The sequence below is a fragment of the Trametes versicolor genome (assembly GCF_000271585.1).
Source record: "Trametes versicolor FP-101664 SS1 unplaced genomic scaffold TRAVEscaffold_3, whole genome shotgun sequence".
NCBI lineage: Eukaryota > Fungi > Basidiomycota > Agaricomycetes > Polyporales > Polyporaceae > Trametes > Trametes versicolor.
Window position 1 is genome coordinate 1,213,787 of NW_007360323.1, and position 15,724 is coordinate 1,229,510.

Below are 15,724 nucleotides of genomic sequence, written 5' to 3' on the forward strand. Positions count from 1 at the left end.
GCGAAGGCGCGCCCACAGGTCATTGGGCAGGGCATAACATCAGGATATGCTATTTCGAAAGCTAGCGATACAACGAGCGTAAACATCACAAAAAGCACCGTAAACACAAACGCGCGAAAGAAAATCCCGATTCTCCATCTCATCCTTAAGTCCAACCTCGCGCCGCGCCGCGTCCGCCGCCATGTCCTTTCTCGTTCTCCACGACGAATATCGCGTCGCGCAAGGTGACCGCCATTCGCCCATCGTCTTCTCTCTGCTGCTGCGAGCTCTGGCCATTCGACTTCGTAGACTGATACGGCCGCGCCCATCCGCTGCTCCCAGGTCCGCCCTGTGCGGGTGCCGTAGTTGTCGCTGGGGTACTCGCGCGTACAGCCGCAGGAGCGGGCGCAGGCTTTGCCTTCGCGGGCGTCGCACCGCCGTTCGCGGCGCTCATCCACGCGTACTTGCTCGTGCCCAGCCCCGCCGCCTGCTTCGCGACCGCGTTCGACATCTTCTTGCGCAGGTCCTCGGGCATGTTCCGCGCGGTCACACCTGGCCCATCCTTCTTCTTTTTCTTCTTTGGCCCGCCTTCATCCTCCATCCCCACGGTCTCCGTGGCGCTGCTCCCGGTCACAGCCGCGGCGAGGGCAGCAGACTGGGCGGCCGCGGCCGCCTCGATGCGCTCCTTGCGCTCGCGCCGAATGCGCATCTCCTCCTCGCGCTCGACCTTCTCGATCGCGGCAAGTTGCTTTGACACGTCCGAGCGCACGACGATGTTCCACATCGGCCGGCCGTCCTCGTACGTCGTCGCGGGGCGGTCGAACTGCGCGTCGTTTCGGTGTTGCGCGGCGGCAATCATCGCGGTGATGAGGTCCTGCAGGCGTGTGCGCAACGCGAGCGCGAGGTAGTTCACGGAGTCCTCGGGGATCTTGGGCACCTTGTGCTGTGTGCCAATGGCGCGCATCGTTTGACCGATCTGGCGCGTGTCAAAGTTGGGCTTCGCGGGCTGCTTGCGCGAGCGGTCTTCGTACGGTCGGTAGGAGTAGTAGTTGTCGTTGCTTCGTTGCAGCGACTCTTCTTCGGCCTGCAGCAACATGAGCCACTTGGAACTGGGAGGTATGTAAATGCGGCTTGACGTACCCTCAAATCGACGCCCGCACTCCCTATCGCATCATTCAGCGTTGCCACGTCGGTGGTGTCCATTGCTGAAGACTGTGGTGTCTGCGCTGGCTGGGCGGCCGGTCTGGGGGCGGTTGGTATTGAAGCCACCGTGGGCTGGGGTACTTGTGTCTGCATCTGCGTTTGCACTGGCTGAGCCGTTTGTGCTTGGTGTGTTTGTTGGGCATATTGAGGGTAATGCGAGTAGCTCGTTTGCGGATAGTGACTATACTGATAGTGCGAATAGGGCGTTGTACTATACGAGACAATCAACAAAGTATCAGAGAATCGAAAGGGCTTCGTTACTTACGTTGGGTGTGTCGTGTGCGGAGTGTGTGTCGTATGTGCTGGATGCGCTGTGTGCTGCGCGTGTTGCGACTGTTGTTGCAGCGCAGGGTCGATCGGTATGTCTGAGACGGCGTGAGCGCGTTGTGGCTTAGTCCCGTAAAACCCCTAGAACATACGGTTGGTCTGCGGCCACTGAGCAGCCGAGAAGGTTGACGTGGTCGGTGGTGGGTTGTCCTCGCTCTTCATACTGTCTTAGGGTGGCTCCTGTTGTGAGCTGCTGAATGTGTTGTTGCTCGGGGCGAGCTGGGTGATGGCGGCGGGATGCAGCGAGTTCCAGTCACGACCAGATATGACCTTTAGTGCGGCGTTTGATTGTTTCGGAGCAGTTCAGCGTGTAGGGGTATAGCGAAAGATCGAATAGCCGGAGAGGCAGGCAGCTGGACGAGATGACGCGCAGAGAGGACGTTCGGCTCAACGCGCGTGAAACTGAGGCTCAAAGTGTCCGGGGTCGTGCTTGCCTCGGTCACGCGCAGGACCCCCAGAACCTTGCTCGATCGCGGTACTCAACACCGCGCGCCTCACTGCGGCATTTGTCCGGTCTCTCCCCCACACTCTACGATGGTACGTTGCTCGAGCTGCGTAGAGAGGAACTACTCAACCCCAGCAGCCCGTTTGCACATACTTCTTGAAGGGGACGTGCAGGTTTGGGAATGCATGCAAAAACGAGCATCCTGGACAAGGGCAGAGCTCAAGACAAGGCGGCTTCGGTAGTACGTCCCCTTATTGTCCTTCCCTCGCGATCCCCGCGCCGTCTTGTAATGTGAACCCCTCTAATATCTGCGCATAGACCAAACATGGACCCCTCAACAACGTGCTCCCTCCGCTCCGGCACCCGCCTCCGGATCCAACGCATCCACCCTCTTCACGTTCGCACCTCTCCCTCCTCTCTCGCAATCGTCAAGTTCTGATTCTCTCTGTTCATCAACATGGATGAAACACCACACTACACCAGTATTGAAACTATCACACGCGACTTAGACCTCGAGAGGCCAATATGGCCACTCTCGTGCTTCGCACCGGCAAAACTCCAGCCCTCACTCATCGCTAACCTTGACGAATCTCCGGAGGAGCTCCGCGTAATGGCTGCAGAAGCGGCGCGTAAGGGCACGATGCAGGAATACGTACGTCTTTATGCGCCCTCTTTCTAGCCACATCTCGCTTAACCGAACCTCTAACAGTTGAAATACGAGAGCGAGAAGATCTCTGCTGCTCAAACTGTTTACAAGAACGCACGCTCCAACATGCAAGCCCTCCACGCTCACGCCGTCCGGAATTATGACGCTGCTGCCTCAGGCGGCACCCCGACACCCTATCAGCCAAGCACCTCTGCGTTCGGCGGCGGAGCCTCTTCCGCCTTTGGCGCGCCAGCATCTACCTCTGCGTTCGGGAGGCCGTCAGGTGGATTTGGTGCATTCAGCGGCGCCGCAGGTTCCGCACCTTCAGCTTTCGGTGCAGGAGCCGCAACAACATCCGCCTTTGGGCAGTCATCGTTTGGTCAATCCGCCTTTGGGAAACCTGCAGGTGGATCAGCATTTGGAGCCACGCCTGCCTTTGGCCAGCCCGCTGGTGGGGCGCCCACCTCCGCGTTTGGCGCTCCGGCGCAAGGTGCCACAACCTCCGTCTTTGGTCAACCTGCTCAAGGCACGTCTGCCTTCGGCCAGCCTGCCCAGGGCACGTCAGCATTCGGGCAACTCACGCAAGGTACTACGACCTCCGCGTTTGGACAACCAGCTCAGGGCGCCACATCCTCTGCATTCGGCCAGCCTCAAGGTACAACGACCTCCGCATTTGGTCAACCAGCACAAGGTCCAACAACTTCAGCATTCGGCGCCCCCGCGCAGGGCACGTCAACATCTGCCTTTGGCCAGCCTGCGCAAGCACCCACAACGTCGGCATTTGGCCAACCAGCGTCGATGTCCGCGTTTGGCCAGAGTGCCTTCGGAAGACCAGCGGGAGGGCCGTCTGCGTTCGGGGCTCCAGCGGCCGGCGCATCTGCATTCGGCCAGCCATCCCAACCGACATCAGCGTTCGGGCAACCATCCCAACCGACGTCCGCGTTTGGGCAGCCAGCACAGGGAGCGACTACATCTGCCTTCGGCAAACCAGCGGAGGGAACCTCAGCATTTGGCGCACCACAAAGTACCTCTGCTTTCGGCCAGTCGGCCTTCGGACAAAGCGCCTTCGGGAAACCTTCCACCCCTTCAGCGTTTGGCTCGGCGCCAGCAGGCGGCAGCGGCGGGGGCTTCTCTGCATTCGCCAATCCCCCAGCAACCCCAAGTACCGGGGCTGCACCTAGTGGCAATGGCGGGGGTGGCGCCTTCTCGGCATTTGCTGGCGGGCAGGCATCGGCGTTCGGGCTGGCTGCCGCCGCAAAAGCACCCGGCGGCGGAGCCTTCGGCCAATCTGCATTCGGAGCCGCAGCGAGCAGCACCCCGCCCGCGCCCGTGCCGTCCGCCTTTGGCAACGCGTCCACAACGCCTGCGTTCGGCTCGCAGTCGGCGTTCGGCCAGCAGTCTGCGTTCGGTTCGCAACCTGCGCAAAACACGACGTCTGCGTTCGGCACGCCATCTTCTGCTCCCCCCACGTCCGCGTTCGGGGCCCCCGCCGCGACGCCGCAGTCCGCGTTCGGCACACCCTCGCCTGCGCCCGGCTCACTCTTTGGCGAGCGCACGAACCAACCCGCCCCGCCCGTATCTGCCTTTGGGCAGCCGAGCGCCCCGTCATCGTTCTTCGGGCAGAACGCTGCACCGTCAGTGCCGAAGGCGACAGTGTCGGGCAAGCCGGACTTCACGGCTGGTCGGGCGCGAGCACACGCGTCGTACCGGCCGGGGGTGTCGAAGTACGATGATCTGCTCCCGCCAAATTACATGGAGCTTCTGCCGAAAGCAGCGCTGGAAGCGTTCAGCGCAGACAGCGACCGGTTCGATTGGGCGAATATCCCCGAGTGGATTCCGCCGAAGGAGCTGCGGTAGTGGAGAGATGGTGAGCTGAGCGCTGAGCGCACGGATTTTGGCCGTATTTCCGTTGTTTCGAGTACCGCATATGTATACGTAGACTGTAATGCAATGGCACCGCTTGATCATCTTACGTGCGGCACAGCGCACACTGCTATTGGGTGGATATTTTAGAGGTCGAAGGCTACACTGCGCGCTGCGGCCCTCGCGAGTCGGCACGGTGAACCTAGCACATAAGTCCAAATACAGTCAAACAGCGCCCGGTTGCACCTGGGCTTCTTCGATCAGGACAACGAAAACCCCTATCCCTGAGATGATGTGTTGACGAGGTTTGTTAGGCGAATGTTGCAAGCTACGAGAGACTGCGGCTACCCCGCCGCATGCCGGTGCGGTCACCACCCAAGCTCACCGGCGGCATCATCCCTGAGATTCGCTCCATCTCGCTACGACAGCTGCAGCGGCAATGCCCTAGTTGCACTGCGAACTACCGCACCAGCGTCCGCGCGGCAAATGCGCTGTGCACATTCCAGGCGAACCGTTAAATCGGACGCACAGCGCAACCATCGACGGGATCACTCGCGGAATGACAGCTCGTGCTGTGCCGCCCCTGCCTCCTGCCTGAAACGTTTGCCTCCCGCGCGCTAGCGGCTCGGTGCTGTCCGCAGAGATCCAGACGAATCTCAAACGGAAGCCTGTCTACTCCCCGAGACGGCCGGTACGCAGGGTCTCAACATGTGGATAAAAATTGACGACATGGGGCCGCGGCGCATCGCGTTGATGTTAATGCTCTGCACTCAGGGTCGAACGTCAATCTGTGGGCGAATGAAGATAACCGGGTGACCTACGGTGAGTACCCGATAATAGTAGGCTGGGTCGAAGCTGTCAAACGATGTTGTCCTGTCGGCAGGTCATACCCGGCGGCCGACGCACACGGAGTGGGCTGCCTGCGCAGTAAAGTGTCCAAGTGCCATGGAACAATCTGGTACCTGGACAGTAGACGGTACGAATGTACGTATGTCGACGTATGCTTGAGGTTTGTTCGATGACCGCGGGAGGCGCAACTCGCGTTTCAGCCGGAGGATAAGAATTTAACCGATTGACGCATAGATCCGCTCTGTTGTACATTTACCAATTTTGACACAGGCTGCCGCCTATTCTGACCGTACCCATGGCAAAGGCTTAGACAGGTCGATGTTGCCACCGCTGATGATGATGCCAACGGCGCCCTGCACGCCCAACTCCTGGAACTGAGCACTGCGAACAGCGGCAAACGCGGCCGCGCCGCTGGGTTCGACGACCAGCTTCAGCCGCTCCCACATGAGCCGCATCGCCTCCACGATTTCCTGCAAACATCCCGCGTTAGCTAGGTCCACAAACGCGCAGGCAGACCCCAAAATGAGCCGATACAGCACCTCGTCCGTGACTGTGATGACCTTGTCGACCTTTTCCTGGATTATCGGGAAGTTGATGAGCCCAACGGGCGTCCTCAGCCCATCCGCGATGGTGTCCGCCTGGACATCCTCCCGACGCTTGCCCTCCTTCAGGCCCTGTGCGCAGTCGTCCGCACCCGCTGGTTCCGCCCCGAATACGCGTACGCCCGTCCCTTCAGCAGCGAGCGCCGTCCCCGCTAGCAACCCGCCGCCGCCCACGGGCGCGATGACCGCAGCGAGGGGCTCCGGGGCCTGCTCAACAAGTTCGAGTAGGGCGGTGCCCTGTCCAAGGATGGTGTTCACCGCGTCGTACGGAGGCACGAACGTAGCCCCGGTCTCGGCCTGCACAGTTGCCAGCGCCGCCGCCCGTGCTGGCGCGTTCGGTTCGCAGAACGTAATCGAGGCCCCGTAGGAGCGCACCGCATCTATCTTGGGCTGGGCGGAGTTATTTGGCTGGTGCAGCCCCGGGCGGCAGTCAGTCGCTGTGCGGGCAGCAGCATCGTAGGGGCGAGGGCGCACCATGACTACATAGCATTTCGCGCCGCGCTCCTTGGCGGCGAGCGCGAGGGCTCCGGCGTGGTTGCCTGCCGGACGGGTGAGCTTCGCGCGAGGGGGGCTTCGATGGAAGAGAGAGAGCTGTGCGCATACCCGAGCTATGCGTGCAGACGCCGCGCTCGAGCTCCTGCGCAGTTAGCCGTGACAGGCTGTAGCTGGCGCCCCGGAACTTGAACGCGCCGCCCTTCTGCAGGTTCTCCGCTTTGAAGTACAGCGTGTTCTTTCCCGGGAGCAGGGCGGAGAGGGACGAGGACGTGAAGACCGGCGTCCGGTGGATCTGGTGCACGATCGCTTCGTGGGCGGCGAGTATCGATGCACGAGTAAGCGGAGTAGACTCAGCGTTGGCGCGAGTCACCTCGTTGGCGGACATTATGGCTGATGTGAGTAGTTGTGTGAGTCTGCTGGTACCAATCGTTGAGTGAGTTTGGTTTGACTCACCTCTGGTCTGAGCTGTGTGGCTCCGATTTCCACGAGGAAGATAGCAGATTACGTTGGGCCGGCTGTGCAGCTGGTACTTACCCGACTCCCCACATGTTTAATTTATTTCAGCTGACCTTCCAGCCACATCGATATACACACGCTGGTTTCTCGCAGTGTTGGGCGGTTTGCAAGAACTGTTCAGGTCGAACGAATGCAGAGATGTTTGTTTGATCAAGAGAAGTCAGCAGAAAAGCTATTTGATTACGTCAAAGTGAACTGAGTGCTGACGCGCCCTATCAGCCGAGTCAAGCGGAACTTCAATAATGAAGCAGCGGCTTGACGGAGGTTTGAGGTCCGCTTGATGTTGAACTGGACAGGGCAGACGTGTCTCAGCTCAGCCTCTGCCAACACCCACCATGCATTCTCTAAGGCCCAAGGACAATCTGACGGTGCTTTACACTTCCTATCTTGCCCTGCCACTGCTTGGCAGCGAGCCTTGTTCCTGACTAGGACACGTCGATGGCCACGAAGACGAACACGGCCGAGGCACACCCCGGGCGCTGCGCTAAAAATCACCATGACCTCCTCGTGCAGACGTGGTGCAGTGCCACTCCATTGTATAACACGTCTGGCGATGCATCTCAGATGGAGGTGACACTGCATTCCCCCTTCCCGCGATTCCCGGCCCCCGTCTGCGCATGTTTCGGCCCTATGATGCGCTCGCCATTCCTGTGTTTATCTGTGATAACTGGGTGCGCGGGCAGGCACTCCTGGGCTCAGCTGCTCAATTTGTGCGGATGGGGAAGTGCACGCGACTTTTGAGGACACTTGGCGGGGCGGGGGAGGTGCGCATTCGGTTGGTGCGATCATGCACAGTCGAACAGGTCGAATGCGTCACGGCCGCATAAGCGTTAATATCGCAACCCAAGGTCCGTACCGTCCTTCTCGTGCTATCAGCGCCGCTATCCAGCAATTTAATATGCTACGTCGTAGTCAGGAATAGCGGGAGTCATCCAGCTGACTGAGACTCCCAGGGACGCGCTCAGTAATAGGCTGCCGCTCTGTCATCCCGCCGCAATCAAAACGTCCTAGGAAGCAGAAGTGACGCAGGCCCGAGGAAATCTACCAACTGCCCCGATTCCAGGTTCAGGTTGATGGAAGCCTCCTCGATTGGCATAGATGCCGGGGATCTATTGTCGGACACCTATCAGGTCCTGACCGCACGCCGTCTCGCAGGTGTCGTCAGATGATCATAAACTTACTTGCTCGCGTTGCAGCGATGACAGTCTGCTCGCTCCCATCGGTCGCACAGCGGGCTTCTTCGGTGAGTTGCGAGCATCCACGCGACTGCGAGTTACGCGGCATTCCTTGACCTATCATCATCAAGGCAACGCCGTGCTATACTGGTTTGAAGAGTAGTGCACGTCGCCGCACTGTCCAACAAACATCTATCTATTCCAAGATCCTCGGGTGGACTGGCCAAACATGCCCGTCAACCGACAAGCATAGTCCTTTCGGCCGCCTAACCCGATCCGCGGCAGATTGCATTATTCTTGGAAAGGGATGTGTTGCCTCGACCTGCTCATCGCTATGACGTCCGGTCAGTTTTTGTGTGGCGGAGGCGCTTTTCGGCGTGGCCAGCTGTCAACTACACTTTTTTTGAGGTGTAGTCCGCGTACGTCGCCGTGCTGGAGACCCGCAGCCGTGTGTATGTGACAGCTCGTACGCGCTCGAGGTGTACGTCGGTCCGGGTCCGGTACGGCGCATTTTGCTCCATATGCACGTCTGCGCGGCTTGCCGCAGTCTCCTTGTATTTCACCAGTGGTCGTCACATCGGTGCAGATACTGGACAAATGTTGGACACAATCTTCTCGGCTTCGCGTGCAGGCAGCACTGCACAGACTCCAAAAGAGTAAAAACGCTGATTACATCAGCCCCCGGAAAAGCCCCGCGCAAGAACCGCCTCGCTGTCCGACCGGGACGTGGTTAGGCCTTTGCGTGGCCCTCCGCCCACTGATGGGAAACCCGGTGGGAGCTCTGCGCTGGGTTATCTGGGCGGCATCTCACGCGAATTCTAGACCAGCGAGGGCGCACACAGCTTCGGACTCGAGGGCGGGGGAGAGTTCGGGTGACTCGCACTCGAGGAGGGTGTGTCATGCACGTCCAAATACAGAACGACATCGCTGAGGCAGCGTCAAACGTCGATGGGAACTGCTGGGCGAGCGAGCATCTGGAGTTGGCTGATTGCGGCGACGGTGACACGCGTCCGTGCTGCTGTCCGCCCTCGAGGAGCTCGAGCACGGAGAGGCCCGCCGTGCACGGTGCGAGCGCGGGTGTGCAGACCGTCGCCCGGTTCCGTGCCTCTCCACGTTCCCCTGCGAGATCTTGGGAGAGCACCGCCATCGTGAGTCATCGGAGCGCCAATCTGGGGTGAGGTATGTTTCGGGAGGCGGGCAGGGTTAACGTTTGCGGGAGGCGAGTGGCGGGATCGCTCCGGGATGGACGCCCACTGCTCCCGCCAGCCGCGAGCGAGGCTGCATTGCGACCCAGCACGGCGGTCCGCGTGGCAGGCATCAGAGGGCTGTCCCGGCGTCGTATTCGTCACAGTCCTCGTATGTGTTTTGCAAACTCGACCATGCCCCGCAGCGTCCCAGATCCGAACCAGTGCCCACCTCAGCAACCCATCCCCGCGCGGCTTCTATAAAGCCCTCCCTGTTTCTCGCCATCCCCTCCTCCATCTTCTCAGCACTCGCACACCCGCGCACCCACACCCGCCCCTTTCTGTCACCGTCACTGTCGCCCGCCATTCCGTCCCTTATTCTCCCAGCGTCGTCTGATATCACCTCCTCAATGGGCGCCCTCCACCAAAAGATCTGGCTCATAACAGGTGCGTCTATCTCCCCCTCTGCACCACCCGAACCTCAACTCACGATCGCCGTCGCTCGTCCATCCAGGCACCTCCTCCGGCTTCGGCAAGCGTCTCGTCGCGTCCGTACTCGCCCGTGGAGACTGTGTCATTGCTACCGCACGCAACCTCGAGAAGCTTCGCGCGATCTTCCCCGCCGCCGAGCGCTCCCGCCTCCGCCTGATGCAGCTCGACGTCTCCGACAGCGCCGAGACCGTCCAGCAGCGCATCAAGGACGCGCTCGCGTGCTGGGGCCGCATAGACGTCGTCGTCAACAACGCCGGGTACGGTGTCAAGGCCGTCCTCGAAGAGGGAGGGTGAGTGCCGGTTACTGCGCCCGTAGCACGCAAATTACTGACATGCCCGCGTTCCCGCCGATCAGGTCCCTCGCTGCGCTCACCCAGTTCCAAACCAACGTCTTCGGCGTCCTGAACGTCACCAACGCCGTCCTGCCGCACATGCGCGAGCGCCGCTCAGGAACGGTCGTCATCATTGGCTCAAGGTCCGCATGGCGCCCTGAGGTCTCGGTACGTCCCCCTTGTCCTCGCTCCCTCGTCCGCGCACCTCGTGCTGACCACCACACGTCCATCCAGCCCGCCGGCTTCTACGCCGCATCGAAAGCCGCAGTGCATGGTGAGCGCCCACCCTTCATCTCCGCCCCGACCGCACAAACTGACTTGTCTCCTCCGCAGCGATCGGCGAGACCTACGCGGCCGAGCTGAAGCCGTTCGGCGTGCGCGTGCTCATCGTCGCCCCAGGCGCGTTCCGCACCGAGGGCGTGCACGCGTACCCCGCAACCATCCACAACCACGTGCCCGCGTACGACGCGGCGCGCAACGCGGGCATGGCGCGCTTCGCGGCCGTCGCGGGCAACGAGCGCGGCGACCCCGCGCGCGCGATGGACCTGCTCGTCGACGTCGTCAAGGGCGAGGGCCGCGCGGCGGGCCGCGAGTGGCCGCTGTGGCTCGTGCTCGGGCGCGACGCGTACACGGACGTGCGCGCGAAGGTCGGGCGGTTGTTGAAGACGATGGACGCGTGGGAGGACGTCGCGACCGACCTCGAGTTCCCCGAGAGCGCGTTGTGAGGGGCCGAGGGCTGCCTGCTTGGACAGTATTTATCACTAACTATACCGGCTCCGGTTCCCCGCGTACGCGCGCTGTCGCGCGTCGATCTTTGGACGCTTGCACACCTCCTACCACTCCCAGCACATACATACCTCTACTGTTACCCTTCTGCACAACTTGGACTGACTCGGCACATGCACATCAAAATACTCTAGTACATAATACCCAGTAATACTCTAGTCTTCGCAATTCTGTATCTCCAGTCGCACCCATGTATCTCCTCACTCACAGTATCTCCGTCATCTTACTTACGCATCATCATACCTACTAGTATATACACAGTCTCCACGGTTACAGCTCACAAAACTTATGCGTTATGCTCGAATGTATGGATCGATTTGCAGACTGGAATATGATACAATAAAACGTTACAGCGAAAGTTAAAGCTAGACACCCTACGTACTAAGTAGCTTCAGGAATAGAGATACTTGATTCGAGTGTACAAGTCGTAGAGTAGTCCACATCGCCTTTACTAGTATATACACAGTCCCCACAGTTACAGCTCTCAAAAATAATGCTTTATGCTCGAATGTATGGATCGATTGCCTCCGATTGGTAGACTGGAATATGATACAAAACCAAAGACCCTACGTACTACCTTCAAGAATATCAAGAGTCGGATCGAGTACTTCTACAAGTCATGAAGTGATCGTAACAGGTCGTGCGTGTCGTCACATCGAAAAGACAGACTGCGTGGGCATGAGTACTTCAGCCACAGAACACGAGCGGGCGACAACTAAGCTGTCAACGTCCCCTCACTTGCCCAGGTTCGAGCGAATGACGTTCGTCAACGTGTACCCATCGTCCTATAGCCGGTCGTGGTAAGCAATCAACGCGCCACACTCGCATGCCAGCACACAACGCACCTGGTCGAGCGACCACGTAAACGCGCCCGCCATGCCGTTCTGCTTCGCGAACAGCGCCTTGTCGCCGAGCGAGTACGTGTCGTCGTACGTCACGACCGTCTTGCGCGACGTGTTGAACAGGAACGGCGTGTCGCTGCAGTCGTCCCAGCCTACACAGACGTACCCGGTCGCCCGTCAGCACTGCTTCCCGGATGCAAGAATGGGCGTGACGCACCTTCAGTGTACCCGTTCGCGGCGACGTATGTGCCCGAGGACGTCTTCGTGAGCGCCCCAAGCGACACGAGCTGGCCGAACGCGATCTGCTGACCAAAGAAGCTGCTCAAATCGCCCGCCGCCTCCGCCTTGAGCTCCTCCCCATCCTTTGCCTTCTGCGCCCCCTCACGAGCGTGGTTCCCTGAAGGAGCCAGCATGTTCGGCTTCTCCCCGCTCCCGCTCTCCCCAGCGGCGTCCTGCACGGACGGCAGTGGGCACGCGAGCCCGCGCTGCGGCAGCCCGAGCACCTTCTCCTTGTACTCCTGCACCTTCAGGCCCGCGGGCGGGCGGGCGATGTGCTGCAGCGTTGTCTTCGAGCTCTGCGAGACGTACCCGTACAGCGGGAGGCCGAGCACGAGCTTCGACTTCGGGAAGCCCGCGGCGGTCCACTGCGAGAGCGCGGCCTGTGCGGAGTACTGTGGGAGCTGCGAGTTGCCGCAGAGGTTGCCGAGGGGCGCGTTCGGGCCAGGGCTGGAGGACGCGCCAAACACGTCGTAGTTCCTGTATGGACGCAGATGAGTTAGGCCAGACGAGACAAAGAAGGGGAAGTGGTACGCACATGATGTTCGCGTAGGTCATCTGGGCTGCGTAGGCAGAGACGTCCGTGAGCGGTTGGCCGTTGGAGCCGGTCCAGGGCAGCTGCGTGACGGCGGCGGAGATGATCTTCGAGGTCCCGAGCGCGGTGCGGAGCGACTTGAAGAACGACAGGAGGTTGGCAGCGTCGGAGCTGGAGTGAGGGTTTCCTGCGCCGGACTCGTTGGGGTATTCCTACAATGCGCGTCAGTACATCGCGTCTTAGAGGGAGCAGGAAAAGAATGCATACCCAATCAATGTCGATACCTATAGTGCGAGCGTTAATGATGTAAATTGGAGTACGTATGTGGCGTACTTACCATCGAGGTTGTACGTGTTCACGGCGCTGACGCAGGCATTCACAAACGTCGTGCGGTTCGCCGAGCTGCTCATCGCCTGCGAAAAGTACGTGCTCCCACCCCATCCACCTACATCACACGAGTCATGGTCATGTTCAGCACCAGCCCACGGAGCGCTCCAAGCAACACGAAACGCACCGATGGAGAGCACGACCTTGGTGCCCTTGCCGCTGTTGTGGGCGCTCGTGACGAGCGTCTTCAGCGTCGACGTCGATCCGGAATCGAAACTGATCGTGGACGACGAGTTCGGGGTGGCGAACGCTATTGCGGGATGAAACGCGTCAGATCGACCGGTCACATCTGGAGCCAGGGTGTCGCGCGCGGCCCCGGGCGAACGATCAAACAACGTTTCCGCCAGGTACTGCATTGCGCATGCTGTGCCCGAGCGGAAAGAGCGGGGATAGCGGGTGGGGGCCCCCGAGGTACCCGGAGCAAAGGGATCTAATTGAATGGAGGAGCGCTTACCGAAGAGCAGGATGTCAAACTTGGAGAAGTCGAGAGAGGCTGGAGGGAACTGGTCGGAGGACCAGTCGGGGTAGTACGCTGCGTAGATTGGCGTAGCCTGTGCGGAGAGCTTGTCCTGCGCCTCGAGTGCGGCCTTGCGCGTGAGGGTAGACGGAAGCGCGTCTTCTGGGTTGAAGTCACGCGAGCTGGCGGAGACGCTGGAGGGCGTGAGGAACTCGATGACGGTCGTGTGCGCACGGAATTGGGGCGAGTGGAGGAGGCCGGTGAGGTAGGCGGACAGTCCAGCCTTGCGCTCTGCGATGAGAGTGTCATCGAGCCAGGCGGCGGGGACGAAGGTCGTGGCCAGGATGCGCTTGGGCGGGAGGGAGCCTGGGTCGTTCAGCGTGTCGTGCAGGGCGACGAACTAGCGGTCATGATCAGCGGATATTCCCGACAGCGAACGGCGGGACATACGTCAGAGTAGCGCTTGGGAACCGTGGACGTCTTGCCGTCGGCGGTCTTGACCTGGACGTTGTAGAGGATGTGCGGCCTGGGCGCGGAGGCCGTGGTGTGGCTGGCGACGGAGGCAGCGACAATCACGGACATGGTGGGCGTGTGAGAGGGAATGTGGGGGGAGGTAATCTCAACCATGACCGCGGTGTCCGTATGTTTTTATACGACGAAGGGGGAGCCATGACACGGCTGTGAAAGGGAATTCGATCAGAGCCAGAAGAGGAAGCGAGCATGAATCGGCGACGCACATGGTCGCGTCACAACATCCGCTCCTCTCCGCGGCTCCTGCAACCAGCGAGCACTTGGCCAGTGACAGCAAACCTACGCATGATATCACCGCCAGTGCTTCTTCGGACGCTCCCATTGGGCACGTGTCGGAAATGCTCCCGCATCCTCCGCCTCCGAGCTCTTCTGGCCAGGCAGCCTCGCGGTGGTCCTATCGGAAGACGCAGCTTGTCTCCGGATAGCTAGCTCGCTACCTCCTACCGGGAGATAACAGCGCGGTCTTTCTCCCTGCAGGACGTGGATACATCCGAATGCCGGCACATCGCGTTGAACAAGGTCGTAGGCCTGGACCACCGGAGCCATCAGACAAAGTAGCTCGGAGGTGCGTCATCGCAAAGCGGTCGTGCGCGCGTCGTCAAGGTCACACTACCGCCAGCATGCACGATGGGCACAAGAAGGGCTAATACTGACCCCGGCCATGACGCACTGCTCGCGGTGGAAGACCCAGCCGTAAGACGGGTTCCTGGCGGGTTCCCATGACCTCAGCACGGCGACGACGGACGCTGGATTGGGAGTGTCTTCAGAAGACACTCGGAAGATGGCACCTGGTGAACTCAACCGTGTCAGCTTCCTGTGATGGATAACATGCTGACTATCGGCACGAACATATTTGGTGCATGATCAGCAGGGGCCAGACCGGCGATACAGAAGCGTCGAGTGACCGGTAGCATGCGGTTGCACGAGGCGGATGCATTCGTCGACAAGAACGCCGGGTTCATTTTTTTTTTTTTTTTTTTTTTTAACGGAGCTCATCACGTGCGGTACGTTACTACCTTTCGTGACAATTGCTAGGCGTCGAGGACAGTGCCCTCTTTGCCAGGATCAGCTACCGTACGGAGGAAATGCTTTACGCACGCGGGTACAAGTACCCCAGTGTGGGACTGCATGTCATCCGCACAGCCAGCGGGTCACCCCGGATCTGGGCCATACAGACGCAGCGGCTTACCCACTAAAACCCCCGGTGTTCGAGTCCAGTCCGCAGGCAGGCAATCTTCCTCCTGGAGAGTCCCCTCCCAAGTCGCACAGACAGTGGTGGGCGGGACAAGGCGTTTTGCCGCCACCCTCTTGCTCGTCAGGGCACAGTCGAGCTGTAAGCGATTGGACACCATGCGCATCCATCTGCGCTCCACATAGGCATCCTCTAGTTCTCCAGGCAGCACTTCCCGGTCCCCAATAACACGTTCACATCTTAATACCCAGATTAGGTAGGCTGTGTCGGGCAGTATCAGCCTGGCCAGCCTTGTTGCCCCATGCAGTACCTGCCCTTCTGCATCAAGGGCGGTATAGGTGTGGGCACCCACTGCAAGTCCAAGGGTCACTTCAGGGAGGTCAAGGCCCTTTGCCTTCAGTAGTCCCCTGGCCAGGGCCCACGCAGCCCGCTGGCCCGGGGCCAGGCACTGGCACAGGATGTGTTCCATTGACTCAAGGGTGCCGCAGGCTGCACAGAGGGCCCTCTGCTCGTAGCCTGGTATGTGGCTCCAGTACTTGCCCACTCTGTGGCTATCATGCAGGGCACGCCACATGAAGTCCCTTGTCTTCTTTGAAACCGGGTCTTTCCG

The 15,724-nt window shown here is 60.2% G+C and overlaps 6 protein-coding genes across 6 annotated transcripts; 2 read left to right on the forward strand and 4 right to left on the reverse strand.

Moving 5' to 3' along the window:
* Window positions 1-53: 53 nt before the first annotated feature.
* On the reverse strand, window positions 54-1,237 carry TRAVEDRAFT_143408 (uncharacterized protein). Its single transcript, XM_008037273.1, has 2 exons — window positions 1,120-1,237; window positions 54-1,063 (listed from the first exon to the last, which is right to left on the reverse strand). Exons 1-2 carry the CDS (start codon window positions 1,180-1,182, stop codon window positions 146-148), a joined length of 981 nt encoding a protein of 326 aa, XP_008035464.1. The 5' UTR covers window positions 1,183-1,237; the 3' UTR covers window positions 54-145.
* A 2,938-nt stretch (window positions 1,238-4,175) lies between these two features.
* TRAVEDRAFT_117152 (uncharacterized protein) lies at window positions 4,176-4,457 on the forward strand (the record flags this gene model as incomplete). The annotated part of the gene is made up of 1 exon (XM_008037274.1): window positions 4,176-4,457. A coding segment is annotated over one exon (282 nt), but the record flags the coding sequence as incomplete, so codon positions are not given.
* A 1,069-nt stretch (window positions 4,458-5,526) lies between these two features.
* On the reverse strand, window positions 5,527-6,794 carry TRAVEDRAFT_162831 (tryptophan synthase beta subunit-like PLP-dependent enzyme; the record flags this gene model as incomplete). Its single annotated transcript, XM_008037275.1, has 4 exons — window positions 5,527-5,782; window positions 5,852-6,322; window positions 6,389-6,453; window positions 6,518-6,794. 4 exons carry the CDS (start codon window positions 6,792-6,794, stop codon window positions 5,591-5,593), a joined length of 1,005 nt encoding a protein of 334 aa, XP_008035466.1. The 3' UTR covers window positions 5,527-5,590.
* A 2,900-nt stretch (window positions 6,795-9,694) lies between these two features.
* Window positions 9,695-10,833, forward strand: TRAVEDRAFT_18214 (NAD-P-binding protein; the record flags this gene model as incomplete). Its single annotated transcript, XM_008036534.1, has 5 exons — window positions 9,695-9,731; window positions 9,799-10,066; window positions 10,132-10,276; window positions 10,343-10,382; window positions 10,442-10,833. The coding sequence occupies 5 exons, from the start codon at window positions 9,695-9,697 to the stop codon at window positions 10,831-10,833; spliced, it is 882 nt and encodes a 293-aa protein (XP_008034725.1).
* A 795-nt stretch (window positions 10,834-11,628) lies between these two features.
* On the reverse strand, window positions 11,629-13,973 carry TRAVEDRAFT_18215 (glycoside hydrolase family 18 protein; the record flags this gene model as incomplete). Its single annotated transcript, XM_008036535.1, has 9 exons — window positions 11,629-11,679; window positions 11,740-11,888; window positions 11,954-12,492; window positions 12,551-12,759; window positions 12,815-12,831; window positions 12,885-12,992; window positions 13,062-13,184; window positions 13,389-13,791; window positions 13,842-13,973. 9 exons carry the CDS (start codon window positions 13,971-13,973, stop codon window positions 11,629-11,631), a joined length of 1,731 nt encoding a protein of 576 aa, XP_008034726.1.
* Window positions 13,974-15,073: 1,100 nt separating this feature from the next.
* TRAVEDRAFT_117527 (uncharacterized protein) lies at window positions 15,074-15,583 on the reverse strand (the record flags this gene model as incomplete). Its single annotated transcript, XM_008037276.1, has 1 exon — window positions 15,074-15,583. The coding sequence occupies one exon, from the start codon at window positions 15,581-15,583 to the stop codon at window positions 15,074-15,076; it is 510 nt and encodes a 169-aa protein (XP_008035467.1).
* Between the last annotated feature and the right edge of the window lie 141 nt (window positions 15,584-15,724).